Genomic DNA, 18850 nt, shown 5'->3' on the forward strand with positions numbered 1-18850 from the left:
CGCTCTACAACCAATCAGAAAACGATTCAAGATTCCGATGAATTTTGCTTCGTATTATCGGAATCCTGTTTTCTGATTGGATGCAAAGCGTCGTATGACGAAAATCGAATGCAGTGTGAATTCAGCAATTGCTTGAGATTAAGACTGGAATCAGACTACGCATTGAATATTGAGACTGAAGATTGAAAGACTGAAATTTGACCAATCCAAACAATAGGAGCTAAAATTCCTTTGTCCTCACTGGTCAAATTTTAATCTTCAATCTTCAATCTCAATCTTCAATGCGTAGTCTGATTCCGGCCTAAGACCAGACTATGGATTCCGTCCTCAACTTTGCATTTGAGTGCCCTTATTTAGAAATTGAGACACCCCTCACTCCTCGATGGCGCGCTCCAGTATGTTATAGAGCTCACTGAGGACCGGCAAGAATTTGTTTGCTCTAGGAAACTTTGTACGCATGTGTAATGACTCCTGCACACTGGACGCGGAAACGCTTACCGCGCGGCAAAATACGACGCGATAGCCAATAAGCTTACAGCTCCTAACATGTTCATTGGTCACCGCATCGCATTTTGCCGCGCGGCAAGCGTTTCCGCGTCCAGTGTGCAGGAGCCATAAAGCTGAGCAGCCTTAATGTATACATTTCATGGTACTATAAGACCCCTAATAACGATGTTAACAAAGTTGTAGGGAGAAAAGGAAGTTTTTGATCGGTATTCATAGTCCGTTCTTATTTTAAGACCATCTTAAGTAATATCTTAAGCTGTTAATACGGCCCTCTGATTGGTTCGTGACATCTTAAGATTGTACTTAAGATGGTCTTGAATATAAGAACCAACTATGAATATCGCCCTTTATTAAAGAAACATAGTGTATTCATGAATAATAATAAATTTTGTCTTTTATATATATATTACATGTGCAGCCGATTTATCATATGAATACCAACATTTGTCGCAAAGGATAACGGAAACTGCAGAAAACTTTATCAGTATTTCTTACAAAAAAATTATATGTAATAAAAAACAATTACAATTACGCATATTGAATTAATACAATTAATAATATAATAATGTAATACAATAAAAATAAAATATATGTATATAATAACATGTTAATATACAGTATCATAAAATAAAACATCTATATGTAACTATAACACGTATATACATATACAAATTGTATTACATTTTAATTTATATTATAATTTGGAACGCGTTGTAAAGCGGAGCAAAGTGTTAAAATTTGAGATTGTCCCTCCTAATTTGGGACGGTTGGTCAGTAAGATTTATAGGAGCCCCAAAAGCACCCGTATTCCGTATTGCTCCGTCTGTTCCATCATTGGATTCTTGATGTAAGTATACCAGATGTTCCATTCCCATGGATGCGCAGTCGTTCAATTAATGGCCGCTCTTGGGCTAATCAGAAATTTGCCTCAAACCTGAAAAAACAATATGGCTACTCCCACAAACTGTGTGTTTTGGTGTTTTGTTTTACCGGCGTGATCACTACGTTTATCTTATCAACGTGTGTAGAAAGTAAGTATCGTAAGATCAAAATATAATTCGTAGCATATATAATTACGATTAGATAAACTTCCTTCGTGTAAAGGGGATAATTATCAATAAATATATAATTTAATATTTTTTATTCATGTGTTTAGTCTCATCGTCGCGATTTTCACTTAATAAAGTTAAAGAAGTAAACGCATCTAAAATTTTATTATGCTACTAATCTTATTTTGCATTGTTTTTAATAACATAGGCTAGCTCTTTTACAATCCTTGCTTTTAAAAATATTAAAATTTACATATTTTATATATTGTAGTCATAGAAAATTTTCATTTTCATCTGAAAAACCTGGAAAAGTCAAGAAATATTAAAATTCATTTTCTGTGACAACCTTTATCTATACATTATCTGTATCTACATACTTACCTATATCTTCTTACCTATACTTACCTACCTATACATGTTTCTTCATTTATATCTGTACTTACCTATATTTACTTATATTTAATTATCATTTCTTTTTTGTACCATAAATTTTTATTAGCTCTGGAGCTTTTTAGATTATACTCTTTCATATTTTGAAATTTATTTATATTTTTACTACATGTTTCCATTAATACTATTTGAATTCTGTGCTAATTTTGAGGCAAAATTTTTATTGGCTCTTTCTATATTCAGTCGCCATTATGCGCAATGGAACCTGGTATCCTTACATCATGATTGGATCGAGCTGCTACGTCATTTTACGCATGCACACAAAGTTTCCTAGAGCAGACGAATTCTTGTCATTTTCCATCAACAACATATAAAACGGAGCATGAGCTGCTATTTCGAACAAGGGAGGGTGTGATAATCGGGGCAAGACGGGAGCCATCCCACCATAGCCTCCCTCCTTTGACGTCGGCTTATTTCGCCGAGACTCGCTAACATTCGGCTACTTCGCCTCTTACCATCGACATCTAGAATGGACCGCTGATGGCAATGGTGGGGATAGAAAGACGATTAGAGTGAGAGGCAGGAATAATAAGATCGTTCTTTCTCTATTTACTGAAGCCTGATTGGTTGTTGGACTACTGTTGGATTAACAACAACCAATCATCGGTCCATTCTAGATGTCGATGCTTAAAACTCTATTGTAGATCCGGGGTAAAGAAATCGTAAGATTGGATTCGCTACTGACTTTACGGTCTCTATCGTGATTGGCCAATTCGCTTACTGATTATGCCTTACGCCCTTACGTTTTTGTATGAGCTATTAGCTGCGTTCAGCAGACTCAACAGTTTTGCAACCGTTTTATGATTGTCTGCTGAGATAGGACCATTCTTCTAGATCTAAAAGTATGATCCAATTAGCGCGAAGGAAACTTACAACAGTTGCAAAACAAAGCCAATGGCTGCGTTCAGCAGAACGTTTGTTTTGCAACTGTTGGAAGTTTCCTTCGCGCTAATTGGATCATACTTTTAGATCTAGAAGAATGGTCCTATCTCAGCAGACAATGGGTGCGTTCAGCAGAACGTTTGTTTTGCAACTGTTGGAAGTTTCCTTCGCGCTAATTGGATCATACTTTTAGATCTAGAAGAATGGTCCTATCTCAGCAGACAATCATAAAACGGTTGCAAAACTGTTGAGTCTGCTGAACGCAGCCAATCATAAAACGGTTGCAAAACTGTTGAGTCTGCTAAACGCAGCCATAGGCTTTATACAATACTTCAGCTTCTCTCTAGTATACTTTATTGAATGGTCCAACATATGTCAGTTTGTCAGTTGCGAAAAGTGTTAAGCAGCTGTATAAATAAATAAATAAACTAACGCAGTGAGCAAAAGCAGATGGAAAACTCTAGTTTTTACGTTTACAGCTGGATCAAACGATCAGCTGTAAAACAGTTCCGGTGGATTGTTCGAAGCTATTTCCAGAACATCATTCTAAAATAGAAGGATTAAAATATCCGTCTATTAATTCTTTGTCCGTAAATACGTATAATATTTCCATGTGAGAAAGAAAAAGAGAGAAATTTTCAGTTTCCACTTAGTTTACATGACATTACAATGACGGAGTAAATGCGAAGTGTCTCGTCGAAGAAAAGGTAACAAATATTTCGTTCACCACGTAGCAAGGATGGCACTCTCTTCGAAAGACATCGCGAAACTGTTGGATCTCCTCAACGAGGAAAATTTGGACAACACCTTGGAAAACCTTTGCAACCAACTGCATCAGAGCTTCCCTAAGGAGGAGCACTTCAAGGTTGGAACAGTACTGCTGCTGCAGTTGCAGCAGGTCGATTTGCTGCCTAAGCACACTCAACGTATTGTAGCATTGACGCTGCTGTTCGACTTATACCGAGGGGAACCGTTAGCTTCTATGCCTTTCGCTTCTGTATTTGTACAGATGCTGAAGTCTCAGGAGGATGTTAACAATGGAAGCTCGAAACCACCCAACCACACTGGTCACATACCATTCTTATCGAATTATGAGAAGAACCTACTTATCAGTTTGATGGGATATAATCAGAAGGACATCATGAAGAAGACGCCACGCCAGATCGTGGATGAATTCTCATTCTCCACCGTACCGTCTATCGATCTAACCAATTTACAACTGCAGTTGGCAGAATACCAGTCTGAACTGCCAGCCGTCAGCAAATGCGGAAATCCTATAATACTGCCCGACATGGATCACTCCAAAGGAACGGAATACGACGCGGCCACCGTGAGAAATATAATAGAAAATCTCGCTACTGGTGATCTGCCCCTATGTAGGCAGAGTTATCGTCCAGAGTTTCTGAGGCTTGTACCACCGATTTATCATTCTATTAACGAGATTGCTTGGTTTCATGTCACGGAACCAACTCAGTTTACAGTTGAGTATGACCCTAGCATGTGCGTGTCAAACTGCGTCAGCTTTGAGGCACGTAAACTCATGGGCAAAGCCTTCAAAAATGTTTTAACATTGACGCAACAACAAAACTTGATCGGTGAATTAGAAAAAGATCCGAAGCTTGTTTATCATATTGGACTGACACCGCCAAAATTACCAGATCTGGTTGAGAACAATCCTCTAATTGCCATCGAGGTTTTACTGAAGCTAATGCAGTCCAGCCAGATCACGGAATACTTTAGCGTGTTGGTGAACATGGAAATGTCCCTTCATTCCATGGAAGTCGTGAATAGATTAACTACCACTGTGGACCTACCGACGGAATTTGTACATTTATATATCAGCAACTGTATATCTACTTGCGAGACTATCAAAGATCGTTACATGCAAAACCGTCTGGTGCGACTTGTTTGTGTGTTTCTGCAGTCCCTGATAAGAAATAAGATCATAAACGTACAAGAACTATTTATCGAGATTCAAGCATTCTGTGTTGAATTTAGTCGCATTAGGGAAGCAGCTGCATTATTTCGACTTCTGAAACAACTTGAGTCTGGTGATACCGGTGGACTTAATGCTCCACCTGCAAGATGTAGAACTGATATGTGTTAAAATATGTAACTATATCTATAAATATTTGGAACATTTATATAAAAAAATACAATTAAAAAATTAGTTAATTAAAAAACATGATAAAAAATGTTTAATAGGAAATATTATTTTATATTTATTAAAATTCCAATTAGATGTATACCCATATTCTTTATATCATTCATCTAATCAGATGAATGATATTGAAAGTTTATATTATTAACCCTTCGTAATAACTGGGAATCCAGGGGACTCTAAAAAGGTGTGAGGTTTTATATTTCTAAGGTTTTTTTTTAAAAGTTAACGTCATTTATCCAAAGTTCAAAATATCCTTTTTACACCTTCAGTCAGCATATTATTCCTTGAATGTCAGTCTTTGTGATTTTTTTAAATATATTAAAATTAAAAATTTTAAAAAGCCACTGCATTTCCATGTTCTATAATGTTTAAAGTATGTTCAGTAATTTTTGTGATTTTAAAGAACAAAAGCTGTAAATACAGCAATCAATTAAAATGTTGGGATCATTTTGCCCCCTGTGTGATCAACATAAAATTCTCAGGTGTGACCATGACTGTTAACAATATTAAGAGAAACTGGACTAAGAGTCAAAGATCTTGTCTAATATTTAAGTGAAGTCTCGGTGGTTGAATTGGTAAGACTCGTAAACTTCGGGAGATCCAAGTTCTCGAATTTCGGCCGAGAGAGATATTTTTCACAATAAATTCTTTACAGTATTTTTGACGTTCATGAACAACAGTAATATTAAATTATTTGTCAATTCAACTTGTGATATTACATATTCCGGCTTCATTATAGTTTAGGACTGTTTCAAGATTAAGATAATCAGCACACAATTTTGCTTGAATTGAAAATTCATACAAAACTATTATTAGACATCCTCCTTGACTAAATATGGTCCTCTTTACTCATTTGTATTTATATTATTAAGTTTTTATAATCAGAAAATAAGTTCTCAAATATTGATCACGTATAAAAACACTATCAAATGTAACATATAAAAATATCATCTTGTTTAACAAGACATGTCGAAATTGTCTTAAAAGAAATCTTAGTTACAAAAATTCATGTGATCTTATATTGTATGTAGGAGTAAATATAAGTTTGTTATGTAAAGCATTGAGAATAATATATTTGCAGAAAATACTTTTAATTTCGAATTTGACTTACGTTATTTTTCTGTATTTTTTGGCGACGTTATGTAAAACATTCTATCGTGTAATAAACAAATGTCCTTCAATATGTAAATAACGAATTTATAATTGTAAAATTTTGACATATTTGTATTTACTATATTCCAGCTTCAAGTACAAAAGAAATGAATTACAATAATAAATATCGTAATTGATACAATTTCGCTTAATGTTTTCTAAACAAATATCTTATTTATTAATATATACATATATAGATGTCTACATACATACATTTCATGATGTTGATTGGTGTATATATATAATCGGTAAGCTTTCATTTTAATATTTATAGAAATGTTATAAAAAACGAACAAAAATTTATTATATGCGTTAAACACGCATATAATATGCATAAAGTGATATATGACAAATCTCACAAATTGTTACAATTATAAATGTCTATTATAATTTATATAATTTAACCTTCGTATAATTAATAGATATGCATGATCCGATACAACTCGAACAATATTAACCATGGTATTAGCAATGGATCATGATACGGCGATAATCCAAAAACCTGGCATTGTCCAAACATTGTTTATAGACAAAATTATATAGATTACAACATTTTGATCAACGTATGATTGACACAATTCTTATGAGTTGGCGTTTATCTTATTGCTGTTATTGATCTGACAAATAATTTTGTTTCGTTTAAATCATCCTCGGAGACGCACGGTTTATATTACAAACGTACCTCAGAATTAAATAATATTTCACATTTTGTACATGCAACACAATTATAATACTACAAGTTATTAATGCATAAATTATAATGAAGTGACTATTAATATAACACAATAAAATCGCTATCAAAATAGTCATTGATTTTACTTGCAAAAATTGATGTATATACTTTATATACACCCATTGATCATATGTATATACTATACGTATATACTATAGTATATATATATACACATACACACATACATATATATGTATATGTATAACAAATGAAATTAAATATAATTATATCACTAATAATAATTTATACACATAACTTATTATACATAACTGATTCATATACGCGTTAAAAATGGACATTACTTTGCATTTTTCGAAGTGTCCTGCATATTTAATCTGCCAATGTAACATACGGCGAAAAATATGTAATTTTACTAGAGCTAAGAAAATATACTACAAATTTGTCATATTGTGTAATAAGCTACACAGCGTTTATGATACAGTATATAGATGTATATAAAGTAGAAAACCGAAAAAAAGATCTGTTCAGAACCAGCACAGAGGTATTCCATTAACGACACTTTTATTGGTATCTTAAATATCACTAATATAATTTCTTATATTTTTCTTATAATAATTAAAACACCGATAAACATCGATAAACAGTTACTGCATTACAGAACAACCAAACAGACGTAGAATGTCTGTATGCTGGCATAGAACAGAATGATTTACATTTATCCCATAGTTTACAAAATACAATTCCTGCTATCTAAACGACATTGCACGACATAACAATCTTCTACTTCTTTTTTACAGTCTTTACTTTTACTACACTTTTTGTAGTTTTCTCTTTAGCCGCTATCGATTTTGTTTTTAGCGGCTTCATTTGCATCTTAACATCACTCTTGGGCACCTTTTTCGTTTTTATACTCTTCACTCCGTCTTTGTTATCTTTCGCTTTGACTTTGGTAATGCTTGGTATAATTACACCGGGTCTTATACAATTAGACCCGGTTGACTTATACTAGGCCGTTACTTTCACTTTCTTTTTCCGTTTTTTCTTCTTCTTATCGTGAAGTAGTTCTTGTTTTTTCGCTATACAAAAGCGGCAATACCAATCCTCATCTTCAGCCGGTGGGACTTGCATACCGACACACACCCTGAAATATTAAAAAGATCGTAAGGTTTTTGCTATTTTTACTAATTTCAGTTATGCGGTGTAAATTATAACAAGTTATTTACCAATGATACCAAGCGTCACAATCATCGCAGCCGATCATTGGTGAGCCATCATCCTGGTTGCCGCATGCAGGACATATCCACACTTGCCGACCTCCTCGATCCTGGAACACTCATCTCAGGATAAACGGAACTCAACGAGAATTTTTATTTAAACCCAACCCATCTCTCACGAAATTCACTCTGGAGTTTTGGAAAATCATTCAAACATTTGCCAACGTTTGGATTCTTCAAATATTTATTTTAATGGAACATGTTTCTTGATAATGTACTGACTCTATGAGAATTAGTCAGTGGACTTCAAGTTAAGATATTTTGTCATGCTGTCCATGGACATTCCCTCTTATCATGAAAAATATTTTAATAACAAAACAAAGATACTAGTAGCTTATAACACTTTCTTATGAAATTCCCTCTTAAATAATATGCGAAACTTATGTATCTCAATGAAATAATGATTTATTTATGATAACATGTGCCGGAGATGAACTTGTCTCTTCTTTTTTTGATATTCGATACGCATCCTTTAAACCATGTCCTAGTTTTTTATCTAAATCACTCCTATATGTAAGGTAACTAGCGTGCGCATTATTTCTGCATTTATATTTTTGCAATATACGTATCATGTTGCAACTAACGTATTATGAAATATGAAAACTAGTTATTCATAGCGCATAGAAAATTCCTTGCAATGTTCTTTAAAAGAGGTGTAAAGCGTACTCACCACAGTAGTGGTTGGTGTTGTAGGCAACACGTTCCTGCCATTTTCTTTGTCTTCTTTAGCATCGTCCTTTTTAGGAACTGGATCTGCTTTCACCTCTGTACCGTTAAAACCGTCGGTTATATTCCTAACGGGTCTCTCATGCTAAATGTTTTTATGCAACGTGCAAATCTCATGCAATGGTTTGCTTTTTACATTTTTTACTACATAACTTTCTTAATATTTTCTTTGTTGTCTGTTAGTAGTACTAATAAATTATGTATCAATGATCGCAAACTGTAAATGCATATATTCACTAATTAAATGAAGAGAAATGAATGAAAAAAAAATCATTATCATTTTGAGTTAAGTAAATTCTTATAATAAGGTTTCAAAATAAGAGACGTAAGATGTGACATTAGTAACTGATAAGATGCATGCTCTCTAATGCTACTTAGTTAATAGTCAAGCGGCGAATTCAGTAGTGACACACAAGTCTTAATTGCATCTTGTAACTATTTGTACGTGAAGAATATATGTTTGCGCTAATGTGACTGTATTTGCTAGAGAAGAGAAATTAATGAGAAGCATGGGCATATTATTAATTAACAAAAGAAAGATATACTATAAAAGAAATTACTTCTTTTAGCATAAATGGAAGACTAAATTGTTAAAAATAAATTGTATATTATATATATATATATATAGTAACTGGTACTACTCGAACTTTTAAACTGTATACTAATAAATGAAAAAAGTGAAATAGAATTTACAATAATAATTTAATTGAATATAATAAATATATATTAACATTAAGGACATCCTGCGTTTTAAAGTTATTTCAACTGATAATTGATACCAATCATGGTATATATATTTACGATAATGCCTCCATAAAATTTGCATTTATATTGTCAACGGATATTTGTTCATTAAATCTGTCAGAATATTATTTGTATAATTACATTATAATCGCTCAAATTTGTAAGAAGAGACAAGTATATCACATTGTATGTATATGTATATATGAATCACGTAATAGTTGATCTATGCAGAATATATGGATGATAAAATGATGACGATAAATGTTTTATCTTAAATAGCATGATTAAATCAATTTTCTAAGTTAATATTATTTATTTTTTATAAATAATTATATTTGCATAAATGTAGCAATTCTATAAATGGCAAACTCAAGATGCAGCTACTCAGAAAAGATTGTATATTTAAAATATTGTAAAATATAATATATTGAATAAAAAGAAATTATCAAATTTATTAATCAATATATTCTCTCTAGAGATAATATATTCTTTCTAGAGAATATTATTCCTAAGATTTATTTTCATTCATATGTATGTAAGTGTAAATAGTACTTTGCAACAGAGGTGGACCGGTCAATCCGTCAAATGCTCGGTGGGAAAGGCTCTTGTCCCCAAGGGAAGGGCCCAAGAAAAAAAAATTGAAAATATTTTTCGTGGAGCCAATCATACATAGGTGTGTTCTGCTGAACTTTTTTGATGCTGTGATTAATTTTGTCGACATTATTTAATTTTATGAAGTGCTATTATGTGCTGTTGAGTACTTCTTTAAATAAATTGCTATTTATTATTATTTAAATAAAACAAATAAATAAATATAAAAATATATACACAAATAAACATAAATGAACAAATTAACATTTAAATGAATAAATTGCTATTTATTTGTTTATTTGATCGTATGCATGGCACGTCTAAAACTTGTTATTTAAAATACAAGGCCCCTACTACCATTTGCTCAATAATATTTTTTATTCCAGTCCGCCCCTGTTTGTAACTTCTATTTTGTAACTTGAGATTATTTAAACTTAATATTTACAAAAATGTCTTTTCTGAAAAGCTCTCTGTACAAAATAAGTCTTGTGCGAGGCAGAATAGTAAAAATAGTAAAAATAGAATGGCAAAACAAGCGTTTAGACTCAATTTGTGAAAATTAAGAATAAAGAAATATTTAATATAAGAAATATGAGCATTAAACTTAAAGAAAGTAAGTAATAATTGCAACATAAAAACAGTAAGTCTAAATATAGCTATAAGAGAGAATGTGTACTACATTCATTATTTGGACAACATAACAATATATCAAAAAAGAGAGTGATTTAAGGGAAAAAGGGAAATATGATACCGTCACCACAAGACGTAAATGCATAGATAGCATGAACAGGAAATTGGAATTTTTGGATAGGTTCGTATTGAAAATAATATCGATGGGTTGGGTTCATCTCATTATAGATTAAGATGTCAATAAAATGTTTGCAATAACTTAAAACAAATTATTCTCAAATTGGCTTTGTACGTGATACTTATTTATAAGATTTTCCCATAAAAATTATAATTAAATCTAATTTAATGTACTTTCAAAATTTTATATATTTCATTTTCAATTAATTTATTTTTCATTTATAAAAGAATTTTTTTATAATTCCAGCAATGTTTTTATACAGAAATTAAATAGCTTTTCTTCTCTGTATAATTTAAAAACAGCCGAACAGGAGTGCTAATATTTCTGCACTTTGAAAAAATATATTTAAAATTTTCTAAGCCTTGTTATTTTCTATGTAAATAATTTAATTTACTTACTTTGTAAAATTTTATAACGTTTCTATGTAAAATATTTTCATTCAAAGATTTTGAATCATGATGTAAATTTCAGTGACTTTAGTTATGTAAATATTATAAGAAATGTACTTACAAAATAATATGGTGGTTGTTGTGGCGGCACTAGAGGATTCGGGAGTTTAAGAGGATTGTCAAACTGAGGTGAAGGTATTGGTTCACTCTGAGATAAATTTTGGAAGTTAGATTTCTTTGCTCGAGGAACTGATGCAAGTGGCGCGCTAGTAAGAGAGAAACAGTCTGTAGGAAGAGCAAGGCTTCCATCTAATATTCCCTCCTCTGTTTTCTTACTTGCTGACTTTTGCTTTGGTGGTCGTGTTACCAATGCCGATATTTTCGCCAATTCTGGACTAGGTTCCCGCTTGATTTCTTCATCGGGCTTTTTCACAAGTGCTTTAATAGTTCTGAAAAAAATAATAATGATTATCTGTATGTCATGACGTAACATAATTACATTATATAATAAAAATCTTTCTTCGATAAATCGATTACACACATTAAAAAGCTAAAATTTATATTATAATTATATTAACTTGCTAGTACATATATTTATTAATAAAAATTCATTTAAAGAGCTCACATTTTCTTCATAGGGGCATTATCTGGAGTTGCCGGTCTAGGAGAAGCTGTACCTAATTTTAACGTAATTTTTGGAACAGCTTCTGGATTCTTTTCTTCCTTCTGTAATAAAACATATAATTTAATTATTGCTATTTACTTTCATTAATATTAGAAATATCATACAAATACCATATTTTTCTTATTTGGATCTTTCTCCTTTTTCTTTTCTTTTTTCTCTTTCTTTTCTTTAAGTTTTTCCAATTTCTCGCGTTTCTCAGTTTTTTCCTTTTTCTCCTTTACTTTTTCGCCTTTATCTTTGTGTTTCTCTTTTTTATCCTTCTTCTTCTTTAACTTATCCTTCTTTTCTTTCTTATGCTCTTTAGACTTCTGAAAATGTTATTAATTGTTATATGTATAAAAATAAAATAATTAGTATATATATATATATATATATACTCTATCTTAATCAATTAATCTGAAAGCTGTTACATGTATGTAAAAGTTATCAAATTCATTAAGATAGAGCAGTAATTAATGATGAATAAAATCAGACATCAATGATGAATAAAAATAAACATAATATTGTGCATAGGAGTTATCTTTATCGGAATATTAAAAAAAAAATTTTTTTTAATATGATTGAGATATTTAACAAGATATGGTTTCCTACCGAATTTACCATATCATTCTTCTCTGTTTTTTCAGCTTTAAGATTTTTCGATGGTGGTATAGGCGCGACAGATACTGTCGGTGTAGCAAGCGTGATTGGTGCGAGAGGTGCAGACACTATAGGCGGTGCAACGCCTACAGGCAGTACCCTCTCAGGTACTTTCATAAAAGGTAATTCTTTGTTTGGCTTAAACATTTTCGTAAGTTTAATATCCACCTTCTCTTTGTCCGCCTTCTCATTTTCGGCTAGAATTGACGGAGGTGTTAACTCGGCCGGCGGGGGAATCAATGGCTTCTCACGTTCTACAGGTTTAATTTTGGGCAATGGAAAATCTTCGGGCTTAATGGGTGGATTGGAAAAACGCGGCGGTAATGGTAAATTGGGCATGGCGGGATGAGGACCCGGCCCACCTCGTCCAAGTGGCATTGAAAATCGCGGAAACATCGGAGGAATTAAACCAGGTGCCGAAGGAATTAAACCAGGTGCCGAAGGAAATGGTGGGAAAAAAGGCAACGGAAGTGTGATCGGAAGGATCGGAGCTGTATTGGTTCGGGTGCTTGTGGTGTCTTGGGCCGATCCAGTATATCTAATTCTGTCGTATCATTCGAGAGTTTCGTCTGAAAAACAGTAAATCATCAGCAAGATATATTAATATTGAAAATTAGAAACATATTAAAAGAATGTAGCATTTAATCAAATTATTGCTGGGAATAAAATTGACTTTACGACCAAATTATTGTTGGGAATAAAATTGACTTTACGATCGATTAAAAAATTATAATAAAATTTGTATACACAACTTTTTTTTATTCCATATACATATTCCTAAGTTATAAATAAGAAGGAGCATACAGCCACATCCTGCGTATGTGACTGTATGCTCCTTATTTATATGTTGTTATTTAGAGCCACTTCGAACAATTGTTGTTAAATTTATATTCCTAAGTAATGTCCCATAAAATATCTTACCTTTTTCGGACTGATACATTGTTTCGGATTCTTCAATTTAGGTTCTTTCTTTTTGTTACTCTTTTCTTTCTTTTTCCGCTTCTGTTCCGGCACCGTGGGTACACTCAATTCGGGAGTTTTTGGCGTACTGGGCGTACCCGGCGGTGAAATGTCAGCATCATCAAATATGTAAACATCCGACGATAAACTCTGTACATCTGCCAAATCACTGTCCGATTGTATGTGCACGTCCGGTGTATGAGGTGTCTTCTTCTCTTCGCGTCCTCCTTTCGAATCCGCGTCGTTTCGGTGTATGTGCTTCTCCGCATTCTCGACATCTATGATCAACTCCGGCGAATTCTCGCGCGAATCCAGGATCTCTTTGTACTTGTGCGGCTCCGTTATTTCTTTGTCCTTTTCTTCTCGCGGTTTCGATATCTTTTTAAATATATTCAGTTTCTGTTTATCCGGCTCCGACGGTAACTTGTCAACAGTTTCTTCCTTCTTTTCGACAGCGGGAGAGACGTCTATCAGATCTACTACCTTTTCGGTTTTAACCTTCGGTTGCGTTGTCTTCGACGCCTTCGGACTACTGGTGGCTGATTTCGGTGACGCGATTTTCGGCGTAGGTGGCCTGCTACTCGTAAGTTCTTGTAAAGTTGTAGATTGTCCCTTGCCACCGCCTGGCTTTAACGGTTTTAATTTGGCCAGCTCTTTCATGCCGACTAACTTCTTTACTTTGCTCTCGTCGATCTTGTCCGGTTTAAACAGTTCCTTCGCGCCTTTTTTCTTCTTGTTCTCTTTGTCAAGCTTACGATTCTCGGGACCTTTCTTCACAACTTTCTTCGGTTTCTTATCAATCTTCAATTCGGGTGGTACCATTGGATAAGAACTCGGTTGCGGTGAATCTGATCGAACTTGATGCGGTGTTCTTGCTTCAGGTAGCTTTCCTTCTCGCGCGGGTGATAAAAAACCAGAAGTGGTCATCATAACGCTGCTTATCTCACGTAATGGTCTACCTTCCTCCAAAACTTTTGCACGCTTTACCATGGGACTTTCAAAAGACACCGGATCGCCTGGCCGTTTGAAAACCACCTGCGGCGACATCGTATGAGGTGACGCATTATTTGAATTACCTGATGATGTTCCACTGCTAGATGTCAGGTCTGTTGTGCCATTCATTAAACTTTCATTCTTATCAGGTATGTATTCCTCTGCAATTATTATAACTTATCAATAAAATGTAAATTAATATAAATTAGCCTATTAGGAATAATTTATTCCTAAAATTACTGAATAAAAACAATATAATTTATTACCTTCAGTATCTGGATACATAGCTGGTAAATGTTCATGTATGTGCACTGGTCTTGTAACAACTTCACGACTACCCGGCTTTAAAAAATTTAAATGGTTTTCACGTCGAATTGGATATTGTGGTACTTGTATAGGACATTGAACAGAATCTACATTTTTCACATATTCAGCTAATTCCTGTATATCAATATTCATAGATTGAAATGTTAGTCCTAAGTCATCAAGATTCGGCTCTGTTCTTCCCACTATAAAAACATAAAAAAATATAGATTTAAGATTTACGAATGTACTTAAATCTACTCTCTCAACAAGTAATTTACTTTTATAATAATTATATAACTCATTTAGTTGTCGATATTTACAAGAAATCTTAAAAATGTAGATTTTAGATAATAGTATCCAAAATATATTCAAATCTGAACTTTTATTCCATAAAATATATAGAAAAAGGAAGAATTTTGATAACACATATAACAATCTTCAAAGAATTGACTAATCACAGTTGAATATTCCTCTGTTACAGTTGAATAAGAGAAGAATATTCAATTGTTATTGATTAATTCCATCAAAATTAATATAACAGTTACTCACAAACTTCTGCATATTGATGTGTCAGCTTTGAGATACGTAACAGATATTCCTGCAAAAGATCTACTAGAAACTCCAATGGTGTAGAATTAATAGAATGCCATCCTATCGTCTGACAGATCTGAGCGACTACTATTTTTAAAATGTTTCGACTATATTCGGCCGACATTTTTATCTGCAAACCAATATTGGTTTTATATCTCATTAACTTATTTAAATCAATATTGATATATGAACATTTTGATGCAAAGAACGTTTTAATCTATTGCCTTACAATTACATATCACATTTGTATCAGACATTGTAATTATACTCAGTATAACAGTTCAGACATAATAATTATACTCATGGTGAAACTACAATAGAAAATAAATTTCGTTTATTTGTTTTCCACATATGAACAGATTCATGTAAGTTCCAGTTTTTTAAACATTTGTTCCTATTATTAATTCCTATTATCGGAACTAATAAGTACTGCGTAATAAGATAAGTGAATCTCTATTATCTAAACCACTTGATTATCAGAATCATCTTGTTTCCCTGAGAAATTCAGATAAACAGAGTTGTAGCATATTTGCAATGATATTGATGTACAATGTATACTAACTCAGAACATTCTTTTAAAAAACAAGAAACTTTTAATTTTTATCATAACAGAATATTTTCTTAGTCAAGATTCTTAATGTCATATTTGGGAATTAAATTCAGATCTTTTGTTCAACAATTGCTTTAACACTTAACTTAAGTTATATTCAATATCCCATATACACATGTATAGTATATATATATACATATTGTGTCACATCAGACTAATCATACTGGCAGAACATTTATCTTAATAATTCAACTGATAACTACCCATGGTCATAAAAAAAAAATTCTAAAGTAATAAAGTTAGGAACAATGCATTACTTTTGCATATCAACTCAATATGCTAATTATGTAGTAATTAATTTATAAAACAGAGTAAAATCAAAGCAATACATATATAATAATATTTAGAGTGCATTCTAAAACGTCCTTTTTGAAAAAAATTTTACTTGAAATATGTAGTACATGTAGGGTTGCCAGATCCAAAAGCGTAAATTATCGGACATTTTGTCATTGGTAACAAAATATAACCAGAGATAATAAGTCCAATTTACCTACAGGATCTACTAAAAGAAAGAGAGAGCGAAGGAAAAATCTGTTTCAGAAACAGAATTTAGTTACACACACATAAACATTAATTAACTACGTTTAATATAAAATATAGTTTATTGATAAAAAAGAAAAATTAACACATGTTCCATACATGTAAAATTTATCATTATTAAAATTCTTGACGTGTTCAACAACACATTAAACTAAAGTATATTTTACATTTGTTAAAACATTAAATAATTATAATGACTTTAGGATTATATAGTCTACGGTAAGCTCATAAAATTATTTGATTATAATTATACTTCTCTGTACTTTTTATTGCTTTTAATATATTTATTTAAATATATTACTTTTAATATTAATATACTTAATATTACTTTTAATATTATTTTTAATATATTACTTTTAATATATTTAGTTTAGAGAGATCTCACATAACTTATGATTTCATTACATGTCATGTCAAAATTAACTGTAAGTAATTCAGCTTTGACCAATTCAACTTCCATTCTGTTGCTCTTCGTCCATCCGCGACAATCACCAAAAAACCGGACATATGACGGCCGGTTTAATATATCAACCGGACACCGGACAAGACTCCCGAATATCTAACAGTCTGGTTCAAAACCAGACATCTGGCAATCCTAAGTACATGTAACATATACTATAATATACAAAGCAAAATCTTCCTCGGAGAGGACATTTTGGAACGTAGCTTTAGATAGAATCAACATATAATAATTATCGAAAAAGGTGTTATTAGCGCATCTCCAAAATTGTACCGTTACCGCCAACAGTTATCGCTATCTCGCGCGCAGTGCTGGCCGTAACGACCATGATGATGCAGAGATCTCGTATGTTGTAAATATAAAGTCTCACCGGCGACAAGTACGCCGTTGCACAGATTCGGAGGCCAACGATCTCCAGGTATTTTAATTTGCCACAGACTCAAAGAGAAATCGGATTGTGATAGGAGACAAGTGTAGTTCTCTCACCTAGATGTGGATGCGATGGGAGAGCTCTTCTAGCCTTCTCAACCGAACGTCATAGTTGACACATTCAACTTCAACATGGACTTCACTTGACATTCAGAATTCACGAGAAAAAGCTCGTTCTTCATGAAACGCGGGTGTCGCAAGAGTCCTAGAGTCACACCAAGTCACGCTAATTACGACCGTCTCTCCCACAACCCATGTCCCATATTCTGGCTGCACTACTCGCTGTTGCTCGCAGACGCAGTGCCCTTCTACCACCTTTTACAGTCTCCAACCAGTCTCTCCCTCTTTCAAGCCGTTATTTAAGGTTTGTTCGCGTCGCAAGCAACAACATGCTCCAACAGGCTCCTATCATAGCTCCTTCTCACTTTACCAAGCGCGTTGGAGTGAGTAGAAGCTATGGTAGGAGCATATTGGAACATATTGGAGCATGCGACACGAACAAACCTTTAGGCGTTGTTTACAATATGCGAAGTAAGCTTGGTTTTAAGGCCCATCTATAATACACGTAGTAAGCTTGATTTAAGAAGATTAATGACTCCTGCACACTGGGCGCGGAAATGCTTACCGCGTGGCAAAATGCGACGCGGTAAAGGCCATCAAGCGGGGAGCACAGACTCTTGCATAACGCATAACACGTAATACATAAGAAAATGTACCAATCAAAGTCCTTCGTTTCCTTCCTTTCCATGAAATAAAGAACTCTGATTGGATGAATTTCTTATGCCTTATGTGTTATGCATTATGCAAGAGTCTGTGCTCCCCGCTTCACACGTACAAAAATTTTAGTCGTAATCATAAGGTCGCAAGCAAATCAACCAATCACAATCAAAATTACGATCTCGCGTTTCAAAACGCTCGACTGTGATTGGCTGATTTGCTTACGGCCTTACGATTACAACTAAAATTTTTACGTGTAATGGCTTTAAGCTCGGATCTACAATAGGTGTTTTAAGCCTTAAGTTGTAAGAAGTTGACCAATTACAGTCAAATTCGAGGGGAATAATCGACTGTGATTGGTCAATTTTCTACGACTTAAGACCCTACGACTGCTACGACTTCTAGGGTGCGTTCTTTTAGGCATCGGATACAACAGTTCTTGCAGTAATTCGTTCTTTTAGCACAACTGCACAATCGATTGCAGCGCAGA

At 33.3% G+C, this 18850-nt stretch overlaps 2 protein-coding genes across 2 annotated transcripts; one reads left to right on the top strand and one right to left on the bottom strand.

Annotated features, from left to right (window-relative positions):
• The first annotated feature begins 3254 nt into the window (after positions 1-3254).
• On the top strand, positions 3255-5021 carry Not11 (CCR4-NOT transcription complex subunit 11). Its single transcript, XM_018456215.1, has one exon. It carries the CDS (start codon positions 3628-3630, stop codon positions 4993-4995), a length of 1368 nt encoding a protein of 455 aa, XP_018311717.1. The 5' UTR covers positions 3255-3627; the 3' UTR covers positions 4996-5021.
• Positions 5022-7262: 2241 nt separating this feature from the next.
• Taf3 (TBP-associated factor 3) lies at positions 7263-17922 on the bottom strand. Its single transcript, XM_018456221.1, is given in 11 exon segments — positions 7263-8039; positions 8122-8222; positions 11552-11879; positions 12056-12156; positions 12226-12423; positions 12707-13251; positions 13254-13323; positions 13676-14868; positions 14974-15216; positions 15563-15734; positions 17701-17922. Coding segments are annotated over 10 exon segments (3081 nt in total). The 5' UTR covers positions 15729-15734; positions 17701-17922; the 3' UTR covers positions 7263-7903.
• Positions 17923-18850: the final 928 nt, after the last annotated feature.

Source organism: Mycetomoellerius zeteki, unplaced genomic scaffold, assembly GCF_001594055.1.
Source record: "Mycetomoellerius zeteki isolate Tzet28-1 unplaced genomic scaffold, Tzet1.0 scaffold564, whole genome shotgun sequence".
In the NCBI taxonomy this organism is placed as follows: Eukaryota; Metazoa; Arthropoda; class Insecta; order Hymenoptera; family Formicidae; genus Mycetomoellerius; species Mycetomoellerius zeteki.

Excerpts from the sequence above, each read along its gene's own strand:
- Not11 (XM_018456215.1), top strand. The coding sequence starts at position 3,628 with ATGGCACTCTCTTCGAAAGACATCGCGAAACTGTTGGATCTCCTCAAC.